Source organism: Xenopus laevis, chromosome 2L (genome assembly GCF_017654675.1).
Source record: "Xenopus laevis strain J_2021 chromosome 2L, Xenopus_laevis_v10.1, whole genome shotgun sequence".
NCBI lineage: Eukaryota > Metazoa > Chordata > Amphibia > Anura > Pipidae > Xenopus > Xenopus laevis.
In genome coordinates this window covers 91056992-91077041 of record NC_054373.1, presented here as the reverse complement: position 1 = coordinate 91077041, position 20050 = coordinate 91056992, and the positions used below count along the sequence as shown (strand labels likewise).

At 35.6% G+C, this 20050-nt stretch overlaps 1 protein-coding gene across 4 annotated transcripts in view; it reads right to left on the bottom strand.

Moving 5' to 3' along the window:
• Window positions 1–356: 356 nt before the first annotated feature.
• col16a1.L (collagen, type XVI, alpha 1 L homeolog) overlaps window positions 357–20050 on the bottom strand; it is an 83050-nt gene continuing 63356 nt past the window's right edge. For 3 of the 4 annotated variants that reach the window (XM_041582166.1, XM_041582167.1, XM_018246752.1), the window contains 22 exons: window positions 18649–18702; window positions 17636–17689; window positions 17460–17513; window positions 15499–15543; window positions 15363–15416; window positions 11128–11163; window positions 10931–10993; window positions 10224–10295; window positions 10081–10134; window positions 6389–6433; window positions 5151–5195; window positions 4545–4598; window positions 4404–4457; window positions 4276–4326; window positions 4102–4191; window positions 3856–3891; window positions 3423–3467; window positions 3134–3331; window positions 2781–2847; window positions 1933–2109; window positions 1360–1437; window positions 357–1027 (listed from right to left, as the gene is read on the bottom strand). In XM_041582166.1, the coding sequence (XP_041438100.1) occupies window positions 834–1027; window positions 1360–1437; window positions 1933–2109; window positions 2781–2847; window positions 3134–3331; window positions 3423–3467; window positions 3856–3891; window positions 4102–4191; window positions 4276–4326; window positions 4404–4457; window positions 4545–4598; window positions 5151–5195; window positions 6389–6433; window positions 10081–10134; window positions 10224–10295; window positions 10931–10993; window positions 11128–11163; window positions 15363–15416; window positions 15499–15543; window positions 17460–17513; window positions 17636–17689; window positions 18649–18702 (1620 nt within the window). In that variant the 3' untranslated portion in view covers window positions 357–833. Of the gene's footprint in view, window positions 1028–1359; window positions 1438–1932; window positions 2188–2780; window positions 2848–3133; window positions 3332–3422; window positions 3468–3855; window positions 3892–4101; window positions 4192–4275; window positions 4327–4403; window positions 4458–4544; window positions 4599–5150; window positions 5196–6388; window positions 6434–10080; window positions 10135–10223; window positions 10296–10930; window positions 10994–11127; window positions 11164–15362; window positions 15417–15498; window positions 15544–17459; window positions 17514–17635; window positions 17690–18648; window positions 18703–20050 lie in introns of those variants that run through there. The other variant, XM_041582168.1, reaches the window with a different exon arrangement.

The following is a 20050-nucleotide window of genomic DNA, read 5'->3' as shown; positions in this document are numbered from 1 at the left end:
AAAAATGCCTCTTAGTCCACCATAAATAAGCATGTTCAGAGATGGCCTGACTATTTCTGTGCTGCCGTCTTCCTGGGGCTGATATTTTAGGTTTTATTTTCTAGGAAATAAAATGCTGTAATACCTTCTTACCCATGGATATCTCCTATTTAAGAAACATATCCAAAAAATATAATCCTATTGTAGATGGGCCAGCATATGTCAATCAAATAACTTTTAGGATTAATATGTTGTGAATCAGTTGCAAAACTTAAATGGGTCCAACCTGGTATGTCATATAGATTAAATTCTTCTTAAGGTTTCCTATTAGAACCAGGAATCCACGATGAAGTATGAAAAATTGCCATATAACTTGGTTTGGTGCAAATATAAAAATCTTTACTCTGGTTTTTTAACATACAGTTGAGAATTGTTTGGTAAAATTGGTAGGCTTTTTTTGCACCAAAATGTTAAGAATTTCCAAAAATGTCCATTTTAGGGAGCAGAAAATCTGAAAATCCTGGTCTTGCTTTTCAGCATGAGTCGGGCAGTCAGATTTCTTTCAGACTTTCGAAGATGCTGGCTGGTGATGTTTAGTCATCATGGAAACAACATACATAGGTAATGGGAAGCAAATCCATGTAAAAACACAGACAAAGAGACAAAATAATTAAGTTAACCTCCCCCAACTTTGCCAGAAAACCCAGCACCACGATACAGAGCCATATGTATATACCAAAATACAGAGCAAAGTGGTACTGGTTCCTCTGGCACAGATGGGGGAAACATTTTATACACTAAGGTGATTTTTGGTAGACTTTTGCCTGAAGATCTGGGAGATTTTTGCCTGAAGATCACCCTGGACCCTTCATACTCTTTGACTGGTACTCTTGCACGGCCATCATACCAAGGCAGTCTGAGGGGTTACATCTACCATCTTTTCCTGGATAACCTTTTGAACCTGGAGATCCTGGAATACCTGGTATACCTTGCTGTCCCATTGGGCCTGGTAATCCCAGTTTGCCATATCCAGGTGGCCCTTGTGGTCCTGAGAAAAAAATATTATTATTTATATGATAAATGAAGCCTTTAAGTGCCAGTCATGTATGATCTTGCTGCACTTCATACTGCCAAACAATAAAGAAGTACAGAATCTAAACAGAATCGATGGCACTGGCATGCTAGTGATTCTGTGTCAGAACTGTACAGTGTACCATCCTTGGCACATAAAGGGCTAACATCGTACTTTGGCCATACTGGTCCTACTAATAAACATTTAACAAACAGGAAGCTTAAACTGTACATAAAGGGCTAACATCGTACTTTGGTCATACTGGTCCTACTAATAAACATTTACCAAACAGGAAGCTTAAACTGTACCTGGGGAACCAGGAGGCCCAACATCGCCCATGATACCAATACCATTTGTCCCCTTTTCTCCTTTTGATCCAGGTTCTCCTGTAAGAATGAAAGAAAGGAAAATATATAAATGGAATGAACTTCTCACTCATATTCAGTTCATAAATATATTGGAAATCACTGGTCCATTTTAAATCTAGCCTCTGATTTGTATGTACTGTATGTATATTTATATATAGCTACTTATGTACACAGCACTGTACAGCAGAACAATAAATAGACAAACGGGTTATTAAAATAATAAATACAAATAAATACAAAGAACAGTTGCATAAAAGATTAAGAAGTCAGTGTCAAAGAGGAAGAGGATCCCTGCTTGTAGACCTTACAATCAAAGTGATTTCTATAAGGCAAAACAGCTTTTTTTGGAAAATATATATTTTAAGCTTTCTGCAAGTTTAATTTATATTATCATAATCATTTGCATATGTAGTACAATTTATATCCACTGTACAATACTTTGATCTGTCTTTTTTAATGGTAGCAGAGGCAGTGAAACAGGGAAATAACAAAGCATTTATTAATCATTTTCACCTCTCATTCCTGGGGCACCTGGTCGCCCCTCACGACCTATTTGTCCTGGTAGTCCGGGTGATCCAGGGGTACCTGGACGTCCTTGGCTTCCATCCTTTCCAGGAGGACCTGGTCTTCCTGGTGATGAAACCATCTCCAATGGCATCTGCATGCGGGTTGTATAATACGCCATCCTCTCTATAGGAAAGCAACATCAGATAGTGATGATGATAAAACAATATGCCAATTTCATATCATTGAGGATTCCCAGATTTTCTAGAAATAGAGGACAAAAAGTGTCAGGACAAATAATTTGTCAAATTTGTCAAATTGTAAAAACTGAGATGCCACACTCGCAACATCAGGTGAAGCAGCAATACCAACAGAACTCTAGTTGAGGGAGAATCACAAATTAGGTGTGATTTTACATTTAATGAGTTGAGATCTGAAAAATTCAGGATGTGCATTGATACTTTTGAAATGAATCAGAATGAAAAAGATTACCACGTCATTCCTATTTTCATGGGTTGATCTACTATAGCCTACAAAGAAAAGTTGGAGAAATTTAGCAGTATATAAGCTGCAAATTCCTTTATTTGGGTGGTGGTCCTTCCTGAAACATTTTGTGTCCACTACCCCAATAAAGGATACATTTGCAATTAGCTATGCTAGTGCAAAGAAGGAGGCAATATAAATATAAAACAGTTGACTAGTGCTTTACATCACTGGACATTGTTATTTCCAGGTTTGATCAACAACATTCTTGCCCAAAGATGAACTCAAACTATAATCTAATTTAAACGATAGGGCACACATTACATACACCAGCAACATTCAGATTGATCTTTTGTCAATGCCAACAAACCTACCATCAAAGATCTTGATCATCTCTTGTCGTATCATTCTCTTAATTTCGTCATAACTGATGGATTCAGCCTGGGAAAAAAACAAAGCAGTTACATCCTATGTTCTGTTGTGATTTTCCTCAAAAAGGATGCAGTATACTTTAGCAATAACAATACCATACAGTTAGTATAGATCCATGTAAACAAAATAGAAGACTAGTTGAATTCTAGTTTTGTTTTTTTCATGAAATGAATGGAAAGAAATATGGCAACATTTCCATGAACAATTAGTTTTGAATTATTAACATAACTTTAGACTTTCTCTATTATTATTATTATAGTTCAGATTTTCACAGTTTTCTTATTGTCATTCTTACCGGTGTTCCTGGAAGTCCTGGGCTTCCTGGTGACCCAGCAGGTCCTGGATGTCCAGAAGAACCCCTTTCCCCTGGAGGTCCTCTTGGTCCAACTATTCCTAATGACTCGCTTTTTGTAAATTCTGATGACATTCCTGGTGGTCCTGGCCTTCCTCTTTCTCCAGGGGAGCCTGCAGGTCCAGGAGCCCCGGTGTCACCCTTTTTTGTTTTAATGGGGAGGATTAGTTACATCTGATTTGTAAAAACAATTGATTCTAAATTTAGACATTGGGCACAGGACTTTTCTTACCTTCTCTCCAGGAGAACCAGGAGTTCCTGGCCTTCCAGAAGAACCCTGAGAAAAATATAGTGTGGGTGGGAAAGTATTAAAGACAATGTAGGAAAATCATTGAATTTGTGAAGATGTGAAGGAGATCATATACTATGGTATACTTTTGCCCCAAAAATTGCATGATAGTATGTGCTATATGGTATATTGTATATTTAATGTTTATGAAGCTAGAATATAACAGATATTGATAGATATTGACAGGTGACAAATCTAGAAAAAATGTCAGACAGGAGAGGTGAAGGAAGAATTAAGGTTAAATAGATCTTTGATCTACTGTGGCTGTAGCTTTCTTTAAACAGCTAATTGCATCTGTCTTTACAACAATTCAGCATCTTCTTTTTTACAGCTGTACCTCATTTTCTTGCCACTGGAGGGAAGTATCTTTACTTACCTCCTTACCCATAGGACCATCTGAACCCATTTCACCCTATTGACATATAAAAAAAGAGAGATTATAAAATATCATCTTATTCAACTAATTTTGTTAGTTTTTTTGCAAAATGCCATGCCATTCTGTCTTATGACGTTGTATCTTTAAACCAAACGGATTTTTTAAGTGCTGTACATTTCTGTTATACATTTGACTTAACATTTCCCTCTCCCCTATTTAAGTCTTAGGTGACTCTCTGATACTTACAACAGGTCCTGGGTGTCCTGGGGAACCTGGCTCACCTGGAAGACCCATTGATCCTCGGTCACCTGGTGGTCCTCGGTCACCCTTAAGACCCTGGAAAACAGGACAATAACATCACTGCTGAGTTCTTCCACACAAGAAACAAATATAAGCACGTTTATGGAACTTAGAACTTACCACCCCAGGGGGACCAGGATTGCCTGGTTGCCCTGGAAGTCCTGCAGCTCCCTGTAAGAATATACAAAAATTAGAAATCAAATGTTCTGTTTATTTGATTAATTAATACAGGTACCACCTTTACATACCAAGTTTCCAGGAGGTCCTGGGCGGCCTGGTTGACCCATTGGACCAGGATCGCCCTGAAAATAGAATACATGCAATATTATTCTAAGTCATGGAGTTGTTAGGAAACACAGTTCTTGTCAAAAGTGACAAACTTTTGTTACCTCTGCTCCAGGCCTGCCAGTAGTGCCCGAAGGACCTGAAGGACCACAGTCTCCCTGTAAAAAAAATGATCTAATCAATATATTTGATGAAGTACATATTCAGTTTGATCATGGCAGCACTGTGTGAAGAACAGTGAGATGGAGGTATTATTTGGTACAACTACAATGCATGTGTTCTAAGAACAAAAAATACATTTTTGCTAGAGATATGTGTCACTCTTTATGCTCATGTGAGATTTTTAGCAGCTACCCTTGTTTCTTTTATAGTACGTTTTTTTGACCATTGACTTATAGATTTCTGTTATGTGATCTGTTACATTTTAAATTAGAAAAAATGCTGTTCATATACTGTGCTTTCATAATTCTAAAATTTTCAAGTGGTACACAGCAATTATATACTGCATAACCCATTTATTTGTTACATAGTTAGTTACATAGTTAAATCAAGTTCAACCCCTCCAAATAAAAACCCAGCATCCATACACACCCCTGCCTACTTTCACACAAATTATATATACCCATATCTATACTAACTATAGAGTTTAGTATCACAAAGCCTTTGATATTATGTCTGTCCTTTAATATTATGTATGTTTGGCCTTATACCTTTTGCCCAGGCAGGCCAGGATGTCCTGTTTTTCCTTTGAATCCCTAAAATAAAAAAGATGGAGGGAACAAAATGATCCACATGATGTTCAGTAGTTTATTGTTTGCAGTGGTTAGGAAAACAAAATATTATTTTCATAGTTTATAAAATATTTTCTTCAGTTCAATCAATAGAATAGCTGCACAAAAAGTTGAAATAACACACTTTAAAGGGTTTTGCAGCATGTGAAATGTTATAATTAGGGATGGATGAGGTGGAAAGGTAGGAATCTGTGGAAGCTTTGCATAGTAAAATAATCTGAAGATGCTAAATATAGTTATTATTCTGTCAACTACCGTATTCACTCATGTATATCAGTTACTCGCCTCTGTTAATGTATACTTTATAAATTATTGGTCCAGGGTTTGTAGAATGGGCATTTTCAGGCTGACCTTCGCTCTGCAGCATATACATGCAAGCAGAAGCAGTTCAGATGAATGGAGATGGGAAACGGAGCATATACGCTTCTTTCAGCCTGCAAAAAAATTGCAGGCTGAGAGAAATGGAGCCTACATATGCGATGGAAGTGCTTTGCAAATTACCAATTATTGTGATGTAGACAATGGTATTCTAGGAAGATCTAAAGTTTGTTGTTATTGCTTTATTTTAATTTATACTGTTATTTGGTTGTCATTCTAGCAACCATGACTGACTGAAAATAAAAGAGGATTATGAAGGATTTGCTGAATGGGTACAACACATCACTGACCTGAGAAACCAGATAGCATGTTAACTTTCAGGTTAAAGAGAGGCAAGTTGAACAAGTTAACATTTCATCCTTTTAGGCTGTAAGGGGCAGTGCTGAAATGTAACTTTTAGTACAAAGTAATAGGTACAAAGCAAGTCGTTTTTAGTGACCTGCTGTTTGATGGAAACACTGAACATTTGATTAGTTGCAGTGGGTTATTAGGCCTGCAGCACCTGCTATTACAGCACGTAATATTCCCATTTCCAAAAACAGGTGTTGGACTTCCCAAGATTTCAACCTAGTTTCTGCTACTGAACTACATCTCCCTTTAACCCTCAGCATCTACTAAAACATCATAACATAGAAAACAAAAATTAAATACATACATATGGATACACATTTCAAAAGTAAATGCAATAGGACCACCAAGCCAAGGTGTTTTGCAGCAAATGGAGTGGGACTAGCGAGATAAGTTACAGTAAAGATGGCAACAGTGCCAGTCTTACTCACTGGAATACCCTTATGCCCAGGAGGCCCAGGGGGTCCCACTTCTCCCTGCAAAAAAAATGAAACCAAACAGGTCACCAACAACACAGAAAAGTAAATAGAATGGGATCCAGCCATTACAAGTATCACAAAGAGAATACAATGCTTAATATACGGACACACTACATAAATAACATCTACATTTAAACTTCTCTCCCTGCCCTGCTCTGTCAGGCAAATGTGCTTCTTCCGGTTCTGTCTCAGGAGCTGGAGGTCAGGCTTGGGGATGGGACAGAAAAAAAGAGAACAAATCTAACATCTCTCTAGTCGATTTGGTCCAGCCAGCATGTAGCATTTATTGGTTTGCTGTATGTGTGATTGTTATGGGTAATTAAAGTGCATGTAACTATATAGCTATGGGATCTATTATCCGGAATGCTGGTTTTCTAGATAACGGATCTTTCCTTTATGTGTTATACAATGCCTTAATGCTGCTAGTAGTATAAGAAAAAAAAGATGACGTTGCCACATGGATTTATGCTAGCCTAATAACAAATCAGTCAGAAATGATGACCAAAAATGTGTTTCAAAACTTTCTGGATTATTGGTTTCCAGATAATGAATCCTATACTTTTATTATCCCCTTTGTTTAATAATGTGGAGATGTGCATACAGTATGGTATATTAATTTGTCAATTTTATATTAATTTTAATTAAGCAATGCCAAATTAAAATTGAATTGTATATTGACATATTTGAAGGGTGTTTTGGGGGAAAAGAATTGGCTCTTATTATTTAACCCTTTAAGTGCCACATATCTTAGGATCTACGTTCTTTGGCTAAAAGTGCCACAGAACGTAGATTATACAATCAGCAGTTCTTCTGGGTTGGCAGCAGTAGGCACATGAATTCTACATGTCTTCCTGCCGCAAGCGTCCCCCCCACAGATCCTGGGTGATGTCTTCCTCCTCTTCGTGGGATGCCCTCCAGCTCCCCCAGACAGATTTTCAGCCTCTTTCCAGTTTAGTGTTACACACACAAATACACACTTACATTCACACTTACACACACATACATTTTTGGGGATCAGGGGTCACATACATTCACAGCACTCACACACACTTGCACACGCACACATACGCACATAACACGTAATTTGCCAAGTGTACACATGCATACACACACACTATTTTGTGGCTTTTTTTTTTCTTATCGCATCATCTGTTTTATTGCCATAGTGAATAGGGTATTCGCTAACCGTACTGTGCAATACCTTTTGTATGTTATTTTGGTGATTATAATGCAATGGTGGTGATTTTGGTACATTTCTAGCGATGTTATTGCATTTTCTGCTCTGTGTAGGCATTGTTCGCTTGTTTCTGTCCATAAAACTTATTTCGCCAAGCTACATAACTCAAACTGTGATTCTGACTCCTGATTACACTAGATAAAAAAAAAACATTGATTTTTGTGGGTTTTATTGGATTTTAATGATTTTTTTGCATTGTTCTTTGTTACTTTGTTTTGCCCATGGAACTTTTGTCTGCTATATATCCATTTGGGTGCCTCTGTATGCCACAAAGTCTATGCGTATTGGGCATCAAAATGTTCAGTAGAACTCATATTTAGGATGTTTTATGCTGATACCTTATGATGGGGTAAAATGCAAGCTTTGTAACAATTTTCATAAATTTAATAAAAAACTCTATGTTTAGCATAGCTTTACGGTTTGGCAGTTTGCAGTCGAAAGACGTACTTACCCATTTTAGATTTGTCATAATGTGTGCATTCTGAAAATATATGGTTTCCTAGGGTCTCAGTACTGTTAGGGGGTCTTATGGCACATAAAACACAGCCCGGGTGCTTGTACTGCAGCAGCCAGAGTGTCAGCCATGAAAATTTATATGCACTATTTGCAAACTGTTTAGTAGACCTATGACATTCATATTTAGGATGTACCTAATGCTATGTGAGAGATAAGATATTAGAAAGTGGAAGCTTTAAGGCGATTTTCATCTTCTGGTTTCATCTGAATGTGTATTTTCCAAAAAGATATGGTTTGGGGGGGGGGTCAATGTACCTTTTTGTGTTTTTACCCTCCAAAAAATGTAATAAATGTGTTGACCTCCAGAACAATTTGTATGCTCTAACTGCATTTTGGGGTCTCTAAACACCAGATACTTTAGTAATCCTGTGCACAATGGGCATCAAACTGGTCAGTGGACCCCTGGCATTCATATTTAGGATGTTTTATGCTGATACCTTACGATATCAGGTAGATAAGATGCTAGAAAGTGGAAGCTAAGGGAAATTTCAATAATTTTATCAAAGAAGCTGAGGCAATTTTCAAGTATTTCATCAAAACCGGCAATTTTACAAACGCATTGCCACTCAGTAGTTTGGAGTAGAAAGACATAGTTATCCATTTTTGATTCGTCTGAATATGTACTTTCCAAAAATATATGGTTTTGTGGGGGTCAACGGATATTTTTTTGTTTTTATCCTGCAAAAAATGCAGTGAATGTGATGATTATTCAGTAGCTGCAGTGAGTTCCAGGAGAATTTGTATGCTCTAACTTCATTTTGGGGTCTCGAAATGCCAGATACTTTCGTAATCCTATGCACAATGGGCATTGAACTGTTCAGTGGAACCCTGGCAATCATATTTAGGATGTTTTTTCTTGAAACCTTATGCTATTTTTTGAGGAGATTTTTTTTAATTTTCATACAATTTTATAGAAACCAATGAGTTCAGAAAAGCTTTGATGTTTGGGAATCAGAATGGCATACTGTAGTTACCCATTTTGGATTCAACAGAATCTGTACTTTTCATAAATATATGGTTTCCTGGGGAAAACCTACTGTTCCAGGATTTATTGGCTTTGGAATCCAAAGTATGCCATATTCTACTGTAGGGATTTGAAATTCGGTAATTTACTGCTGGGAGTTTTTTATCTGTAGTCAGAAATCTTCATAAAACTATACATATCTGGTATTGGCACATTCGAGAAACTTGAGACTTTCCAATCAGTTGAATTTTTGTACATAAAATAAAATATTTTTCTGGTATAAATCCGTAAATTGGAAAATAGCAGTTTTTCAATTTTGTTTTTGTATTTAGAGCTCTACATCTTGTTCCAGAACTGGAAATACACAAACATCCAGGTAGATTTAGAAAGCTCAGGTTTACAAAAAAAAGTATAATTTTCCTAGGTAAGCTAAAAATCCCCCTCTCCAGGAAATACCCCTAAAATGAGAGAGCACAAAATGTGCAAAAAACATCTTGCACTGCTTGCAAATTAAATGTGAAATTCTGCTGGCACTTAAAGGGTTAAAGGAGTTCCGTCATTAACAATAAAAAGTGTATTGGTTATTCACATATAGAAAAAGAAACACATATAAATAATATAGTGTTAGTGAAATTCTATATTTAATAACATATGTTTGATGAGTTGGGAAATCTAAGATTTTTTTTCATTTATTTTGACAGTAAATAAATAACAAATCAGCCACTCAAAAAGCAAGCAGTTTTTTTTAGAATTTTGTTTGGGGAAAAAGAGGAAAGAGGAAGATGATTTTACTATAAGAATTTTTCTAAACAAGCCCCAAGCTTTGCAGAACTCAACACTCGTTCTCCCTCACTTAACATTTACTACTATTAACTTAAGTCTCTCCCAGTAGCCAGTGCTTCAACCCTTCACTCATTTGATACTCACCCTCAGTCCTGGTTTCCCATCCTTCCCGTCTAGTCCTTCAATTCCAGGGGGACCCTGAAGTTTTACAGAGAGGGGTGAAAATGTGTTGCATAAAATGTGTTATTTATGTTCTTCCTTGTAAAACTGTATTAGAAGACCCTTACCTGTATTCCAGGAGGTCCTGGTGGGCCTGATGACCCAGGTAGTCCTGATGAACCGCGTAATCCCTCTGAACCCTATGATGAAGCATCAAGAAAACAAAAAAAAACAGCGAGTGAGACACTTAGGGACCCAATTACTAACATTCTTATTTTATCTTTTCCAAAAATCTTATTTTTTAACACTAGAAATCATGGATTCTACTGATTAAAAACCATCTAAAAGCTGCCGAAGGAATAGTTCCTTCTCTTCAACTGGCAATCTTCTGTATAAGTATAAAATATTAAATAAGAATAGAAGAATATTAAATATTTTCAAAATAAAATAGTTCAAAATAATAAATCAGGTTTTCAATAAAGAATTTCTATTTTACTAGTTACTTAAACCATTCATACTGTTTCCAATAATGCCTAATTCAGTTTACAATATCACTCATAAGGCAGATTTATTAGTGAGATAGAACTCACTACAGTATATTAATCTAATTTGCACCCACTGATAAATACAGTATAGTATACCTACAGTATATTTATCTATATTATAAATAATTAAATATTTACCTTTTCTGATTTTTAATTTATTCCCTTTTTTGCTTTTCCTTCTGTCTACTATTTGAGAATATTTCATGCACTTGAAAGTATTCTTGAAATTAATAATTACTCCACGAAACGATTGTTAAATATTATGTTTTATATATCTTTAGTGTATGTACCTTTTCAGCAGCAGGCCCAGGTGGTCCAGTAGACCCAGGCTTTCCAGGAAAACCTGGAGGTCCCTGAAAATCAGAATAGTCAAAGACGAACAGAATTAAACCTTGAACGTAACATCTATTAATGCAAAGTAAAAATGCTCAGGCCTTGGCTTGCATTCAGTTATTAATCAGACCAGCAAATCGACTGTGATACTTACTGCAGGGCCTGGGAAACCGGGGGGTCCTGAAAATCCCTGTAAGGTGCAAGAAGGAAAGGAGTAATTTATTGACATCAAACCATGGGCTGTTAGATTTTGTCCTATTCAATTATGCTATAACAACCCATCAGTAGTTCTATTATATGTATAATGTCATTAAAACATTGACAGCAGATTGGTTTTAATATTTCAGTGGAGAAAACTTTGCAAATTCACTGCCAACCAATGAATAGACAGGTCTTAATACAGTTAAACTAACAGAAGAAATCTATAAGACAGTTCTAAATTGACCTATTTTTTTTTAATTGTATTTGGAGGAGGTATGAAACAGTTTGAATGGCAGTGGGCCAGAGAATGTTTCATGGCATGAGCTACTATGCCAATCAATAGAATTCTTTATTTTTGTTTTTGCATATATATGATTTTAAAGATAAAAAACCTTTCAAAACCCTTTTGAAACTGGAAGCATATAATGCATTTACCTTGTACCATTACCAAAAGAGATCAATAAGAATGCAATGCCAGCATTATACCAGTAATATGGCAGCAGTGTTTTATTCTCATTGACTTTTAAAGAGCATTTGTAATGGATAAAAGCAAATGAAGAGTCATTAATAGGAGGCATCTATGTAATCCAGTTGAAAATGAGTCAAAGCTATATCTGTATCACTTGTAGATGCAAATCAAGATAGAATAAGGGGAATTGTTGAGGCCACTGGAACATTTTGTTTAAAGATGATTGTTGCATGTTGTACTTTTGTTTACAAATGTGAGTGGTCTTGATATTAAATCACATGCAGTGAATAGGGATCAGGCTAATATCTGTAAAAAGAAGGGAATGATGGTATGCCCAGGGCAGTCTTTGCTCTGCATATTTTTGGATTGAAAAAGTGCAGAGCATCACTGGGCGCAATGCATCCCTGTAAATGAACTAGAAAATACCGAATTAATCCAGACAGATGATGCATCACTACAGTGTGGCCACTCCCCTTAAAATGATAAATATATATGTTTTGCTTGGTTAATATAAGCACCTTGTGCCTATCTTGTTCATCAAAATGCCAACGTACTGCCACCAGCCTGCACCTCTCATGAATAAGTTGCAGACAAATGCAGGCAGTACAGTATTTATGAGACATGTATAGGTCTGTGCACTTAGTTCTGACATTATGTATCTTAGGGCTTAGAAGCAATACTGTAATTGGATGTTACTGGGCCCCACAGCAAATTCATTTTAGGGTCTCAACACACTGGTATGCCGACCTATTCTGATATATTGAAATTGCTCACTAATTGGGCCTACTGGGCCCACTACACCGCTGGACCCCCTGCAATCTCAGGGATCTCTGTAGTTACACCCTGCTCAAAACAACTATAAGTTTAAGCACAAATGCAGCGTATGAATACGTCAAAATCCTGCCATTCTGCCTGTTCTTGCCTATATCTCCAAAAAGCTTAATTCATTACGTAAGGTTTATCCCCGCCATCAAGGTCAAATAATCACTTAGTGACAATCTGAAATCAAGATCCCAAAGCAGTACTGGCAAAAATAAATAAGTAAATTGAAAAAGTGGTCCTGATGCCTTGGGCTACCTAATTTTAGAACATCTCCATTGTTGCGTACACTGCAGAGTATCATAATTTAATCTAACAGGGAAATTCAAAGATTATTTAAATTAGTTATTATTACTGTTTTCAAGTTTTTGTCTTGAAAGGTTGTTCTCAGTTATGTAACTCAGACTCTGATTCATTAGCTAGATAATTTCTCTTATAATACCAGCAACATTTTTAAAATACGGTCATTCTCATTGTTACAGTTTGACCTTGAAGCACAGAAGATTGAACGTGGTTTTTTTAGGAAACTGGTATCATTGGAAATCTGGTGGGAACAATTGGCATACTATTAAACTGAAACAATAAAGGGGTGATTGATATAATGATAAATCAATTCCAGTTAAAAATATTAAAGCAAATTATGCTAAGAAAATTGAACATGTTTGCTAAAAGCAAAAAACCTACCATCTTACACTAACACAACAGCACAATACCTTTCCTTTTTCCATCTAGATTTATTCAAACAAATTTGCCATTTGCAAGTCTTTGAATTCACAATTGTGGGTAGCTTATTAAAATGGTTGGGCTTTCATTTCCCAATTGAGACTTTTAGAAATAGTTGTGCCACAAAAGCCATTGAAAATATGTGCCAGGGGTTTCATTATTTTAAAAGGTACCTTTTACTTCTCGCTGCAGTTGGCGAGGGGTCGGGGTAGGGAGTGTCAGCAGTTTCCTGCAGGGGAAGGGGCTGGGCCGGTGGGGCTCACCACATTTTTCCATTCCATTATACATTATTTCTGTGCCTTATGATGGTTAATGCTGCAAAGCTTTCTAATTCCCGACAGTTAAATATTTATAGAAGCTAAGGAGGGAGTTAGTACCTTGTAATATCTACTTGCTAAAACTAGATGTTATTTTACTTCATTATTGTGGTGTCAAAGTTGGAGGTTGCTGCTTGGAATGCTGCATATGCACATGAATTAGCAGTCATAAACCCATGTTGAATTCAAATAAATTGCCAAATTATGTGTAATGTATTTTTTCCAGTGGCTAAAAAGAAGCTATACAGATATTAACTAAGCTCTCACGTTGAGCAGTAGTGCTATACACACCATTTGGAATTACTTTAGAAGTCACTTAGACATTATCAGACATAATCCAGCAGTAAAGCTATCGGCCATTTGGAAGGTATCTTCTTGATTGTCAGAGCATGATCACAAAATATTTTACAGATTACTTCACAAAGTCGATATTTAAAATTGTCTCACTGATAATGCTTTAAAGCAGTGCTGGATTAAAGGCCTCAGTAGGCTTGGTGCTGAAAATTGCAATGGACCTATTTCCCAGAAAATGTTTATATATATATATATATATATATATATATATATATATATATATATATATATATATATATATATATATATATATATATATATATATATATATATATATATATATATATATATATATATATATATGTAGAAAGGCTGTGGCACACACTTACTGAGGCAAAAAACCCAGGTGCTAGTCAGAAAAAAACCATATATTCATGATGAAAGCTGACGCACACTGGGATTTATCAAAAATAAAACTTATTTTATTGGATCGACGTTTCGGTCCACACACGGACCTTTATCAAGCAGTGTGCGTCAGCTTTCATCATGAATATATATATATATATATATATATATATATATATATATATATATATATATATATATATATATATATATATATATATATATATATATATATATATATAGTTCATGTGCCTGGGTGCAGAATCCACATATTTATCCACTCCAAATCCAAAGAGAATAGAGATCCACGCTCACAGGTCTTTTAAAATTTATTAAATATTTTATTGCAGAGCTACAGACTGACGTTTCGGCCTACCCTAAGGCCTTTCTTAAAGTAACTAATTAACACTAAACATGCAATATATACATGATCTGGCGGGAAAACAGCTGTAGTGATGATGTATGGTAATCGTCAAAAGTAGGCAACTGACAATAAAACATACTACTGTACATACATCCTCTACTCAATATTGCATAGGTCCCATAACAGTTTATATAACCAAAGCTTCCTATTGGATTACATTATAAACAGTTAATCTACTTCTGTGCAACTACCAAAGAGTTAAAATTGCAAGTTAAAAACAAAACACAAAGTAACAATATTTACTTTTAACAATGCTGTACATATGTCGGGTAATAAGTTACAAAAGCGGTTACATATGCTACTAATGTGTCATTCTCTGAGGATGGATTAAATTATGGTCATACTCATCCTGTCTCTGAACTATATTGTCTTTCCCGTTCCCTATAGTTGTTTAGTCGTGTTTGCCATCCAATATATTTATTTCTCTCCCTTTAATCCCAACACTACACACTTTTAGGGATGTCCTTAACCATAGGGTTCTTCATCTTAATAAAAAGAACATTATATGGAAAAACAATCATCTACCAGAAAAAAAACTAATATTAGCTTTCAAGGTTTTAGTCTATGCTTTTTGTTTGGCCTAAAACAAGAAACTCTAATATATTTGTCCTTGATATATAGAATTTGTTTGTGTTGTAACATTTTTTGGAGCTACAAATAATTCATGTTTTATAGGGTTTTAAGAGGTCAATTTTTCAGCTATAGAGAAGAACATGTCAACACATGCTGTGACTTACCTGGTCACCTTTCTCTCCTGAACTCCCTGAAGTTCCACGTTCACCTCTTGGTCCCTAAAAAGACAGTTGCAGTTGTCAGGGACAGGGAATGTGGCAGTATTATACACAGAGTATAAGAATATAAATGTTAACTCACAGTAGGGCCAGCAGGACCAGGAACGCCCGGAATACCAGGAGGACCCTAAAGAATCAGGAAACTGATTGTTAGGTGTATGGGAATCTCCTGCTAGATATTATAGAATTATTTATGAGTAAAAATTTTCACCAAGTGTTCCTGCAAAATTGAATCCCATAGACTCCAATGGTTGAAAAAAAATTGTTGTGCGTCAAAGGCTTCAATGCAATTTGGTGAATTTTCGCCGTTTCACAAATTTTTGGCAAAGCGAAACAGGTCTGATTCACCCATCACTAGTAATTACAACTTCAGTAGGATTCTTTAAAAACAATTTTGAATTATGCATTTGAATATCATGCTAGAAAATATGGAGATTTCCATTCAAAGGCAATCATATAGCTCATATTTTATGCAAATTTACCTCACAATTTTGTGATATTTGTGATATTTATGCACTTTGTTTAGATACTATACCAAAACAGTTGCAGTAATAAACACCCCCATATGTAATAAAAGGGACAAACTTTGCCAAGGATAGGTAACCATAACAACCAATATGTTTGCTTTTAACCAGGTGACCAGTAAATGCTACCTGCTGATTGGTTGCTATTATTACTGCTCCTGGATGAACTTAACTCCTTTTGTTACATTACCCTTTATGAGGCCCATTCATTTATTATTAGAGGTATTTCAAACCATGAAAAATCGAATTTTCTCTAAAACCACAAATACCAAGGGGCAGATTTACAAAATTCGAGTGAAGAATTCGAATGTAAAAAACTTCGAATTTCGAAGTATTTTTTGGGTACTTCGACCATCGAATTGGTTAAATTCGTTCGAATTCGAACGATTCGAAGTAAAAATCGTTCGACTATTCGACTATTCGATAATCGAAGTACTGTCTCTTTAAAAAATACTTCGACCACCTACTTCGGTAGATAAAACCTACCGAAGTCAATGTTAGCCTATGGGGAAGGTCCCCATAGGCTTACCTGTGATTTTTTGATCGAAGGATTTTCCTTCGATCGTTGGATTCAAATCCTTCGAATCGTTCGATTCGAAGGATTTAATCGATCGATCGCAGGATTTGCGCAAAATCGTTCGACTTCGATATTCGAAGTCGAACGATTTTAGTTCCCAGTCGAATATCGAGGGTTAATTAACCCTCGATATTCGACTATTGATGAATCGGCCCCCAAGTAATTTATTAAAACAGCCTAAAATAAAAAGCACAAACTAATATTTATAATCATTTATTATTATTTTGGAACTAATCCGAAAACCTTACATACATGCGGAACCCCCCCATCTCAAAAAGCTTGAATTAAAGGAACATTTTAGATGGCAACGTTTTGTATCAGTGTTTACATTTTTTTTGTGTTTAATACATTACTCATTTTTCATGGTTAAAAGTAATCAGTATAATCCACGATTTTTAACACTAAATTTATTTTAATTAAAAATTTAATTTTTGTGCGCTTTTCTAATTCAAAAACTAGAAAACTGGAATTATTTCAAATGTGTGTTTATTTGTAAATCTCAAATTTCAAAAACATGATCATTTAAAAACAACCTGACCACAGTGAAATCACTAATTATTATTTTCAAATAAAAAAGAAATTAGAATTAATCTCGAAAACTGGAATTGAAAAATAGCTAACCACTCCCATTCACTTCTACATGAACTCACCAGCTTTTACTGTAGGTGCTGAGATTTTAGATTTGAGTTTGAGAATTCTGTGCGCTTAATAAATCTTGGAAATTTGAGCATCAAAGAAATCAATTCAAGAAATCAAAAAATCAAGTTTTGGTGTAAAAAATGTTGAAATGCGGTAAAAAGTTGATTTTGAATGTTGATAAATCTGCCTTGTATTATACCATATCACAGGTGTATGTTTTGCACCAGTTCTTTAGTTTGTATCTTTTAATCCTCCTGCCTCCATACACTGAGTATGCCCTTCAAGCCCCCTTTTATCTCTTACCGACTCTCCTTTCTCTCCTGTAGGTCCATGGTATCCCCGCTCTCCTTTACTACCCTTAAAAAGGGAAAAAGAAATGCCATACTTTCAGTCTCAACAAACTAGCACAGCATATGGGACAACAACAAAATTCACTCTCAAATAACCATTAAGCACAGCCCTTAACATTCCATACTTACTGGAAGGCCTGGGGGTCCCATATTTCCAGGATAACCAGAAAGTCCAGGGGGTCCCTTTATAAGAAAACAAAAATATATGTATGTTTCTGCTGTTATCTATGTGCCATTGAGAGGTACACAAAATTAAATTTCCATTCATCCTGATTCATTTAGTTTTTTGCATTCTTCTGTCCTTTACTTGCCTAAATCTGTGTGTGGAATAGAGTGACCCCCACTGTTTATGATTAATACAGCTCATGTTAGCAGAACCTGCTCTTTGGTTTGTCCAACTCAATGTAGACAATGGCCTAATGAGAGGTTAGTGACAATGCACAGATGATATTTAAATATCAGAGTTAGTTTGTGCTGGTCTTTTTCTGTTGTCATGTACTATTTCTTTATAGATTAAAATACATTTATTAACTGTGTTCTCACAATCCAAATAGTATATGAAATGGAGAAATGCAAAGTACATAACTTTGGTGAGGACAGCTGTCCTGATATTGATGAATGTTAGAAATGAAGACTGCTGAATACTGAAGTTCATTGAAATGCATTGTGTCATCTTCTAGGTGCATTTACTGTAACTCTGATCTGTATTTAGAATGGCTACTTGCTGTTTATGGACCAGAACAATTACTGTATTACAGTTAACATAGTCTACATATTACTTACTGTCCAGAAATTTGCACCAGGTTTACTAACAGATAGCAAACCCAGCAGTAACATTTACTGGTCTGCTGTTTGAGAGAAAAAAATCTAATTGGATACTTTGGGTAACTAGACCTAGTGCATGCTCTGGAATGTATATTAAAGGGACGTCTGATGTGTGATGAGTAAATAAAACAGATTTAATTAATGGTTATCACTTTGTCCTGTGAACATATGCTTTTTTTCCCTATAGTCACTATCTGTAACCATTTTCCATCAGGCAGATTTTTATCATGTACATCACAGGTTGTGTTTTGCTTCCACTTATTTAAATTATCACTACAGGTGGTTCATGTAGTAAATTATGCATAAGATTCTCTTACCAGCTCCCCTTTTTCTCCATGTAGCCCTGGTGGTCCTCTTTCTCCCTGCATACCCTTCAAACATGAAAATAATCAGTTAGACATGGATAATATTTATCTTGGGACCTGAACTCCATACTCCCCTATGCTTTGGAGTGCAGTCCCCAAGATCTGAGGAAGGTGGGGTTGCTTAGCCTATTACCTGTTAGAAAAATGGAGGCTCTGTAATTTACTTGATGGCTGAGAACTCCATTTTGTAATAACACATCAAGCTGGTGACCTGATAATTGTGTTCACTCAAGTAATTTTTTAAATAATCCCAGAGGCAGTTTATGTATAAAGATACCTTTTTATGCTGTATGTGATCAAAGCATTTTAAGGTCACTATTCCAGATGAAATGTGGTGGTATTTGCATGAATTCCAAGAGCAGCAGACACAAAAAGCTGTTTTTAATCAAGTGAGTTATAGGTTAGAGAACAAATACTTTCTACCCATTAAGTTACACTACAACAACACATGGTGACGACACGTGGTGAAGTGAGTTAAAGGAAAACTATCATTATGCCTTAATTTGGTAAAACTGATAATGTTTAAGTTTACAATGGTAGTCATATTCTGCCTTATGGAGGTTAGTGTTTCCAAACTATGTTTCTTGAAAAAAAAAAAGGAATACTTATTTTAAGTATTTGTTCATGGCCAACACCATGTTCAACTCAAAAATTAAAAAAATGATAGTTTACCTTCACTGCAGTGAAAAGTTAGGGACATGGGTATTCTTTGTACAGTGAAAAACACCAGTTAAAGTGGCAAAAGGATGTAGGGATGTGTATCAGGCTACAGTCAAAATCAGTTCTTTTGGTGCTCAATCTGAGTATGAATGGAATCCAACATTTATGCTTGGAAACTCTGATGTGAAAGTTACCATGCTCATGATTCACTTAGCCTTGTTAATTTAGATGAGTATTTGCAATGTTAGTCTAAATGATATTTGCTACTTAGTGCTAGTTGTAGGAGAAACTGGTGCTATTTGATATGTAACTACCATGCACTGCATTGTGGATTAAAACTGGTTTTATATCTTATAGCACGTTGGAAGATGGAGTCTCTTACCAATTGCTTCTAGATGGACAAAATGTTTTACAGAACAGTACAGTACTCATGACCTCAGAGTCATGACCCTTCCAATGTCCTTGGATAACTACTTTCTAAAACTCACAGTTTTTAACTGTGTTTAGCTGTTATTTAATATCTGATGTATTTTTTCTGACAACTTTTTTTTAAAATTTTTTTTAATGAGGTATTAGAGGTACAATCTTGTTTTGCTGTTCTGATTTGGAATTCATATTTTTGCAAACAGTCTAAAATAAGACCTTATTTCTGTCTTCAGAAAATTTAAAAGAAAACTTGTAAAGGAAAGTTTCA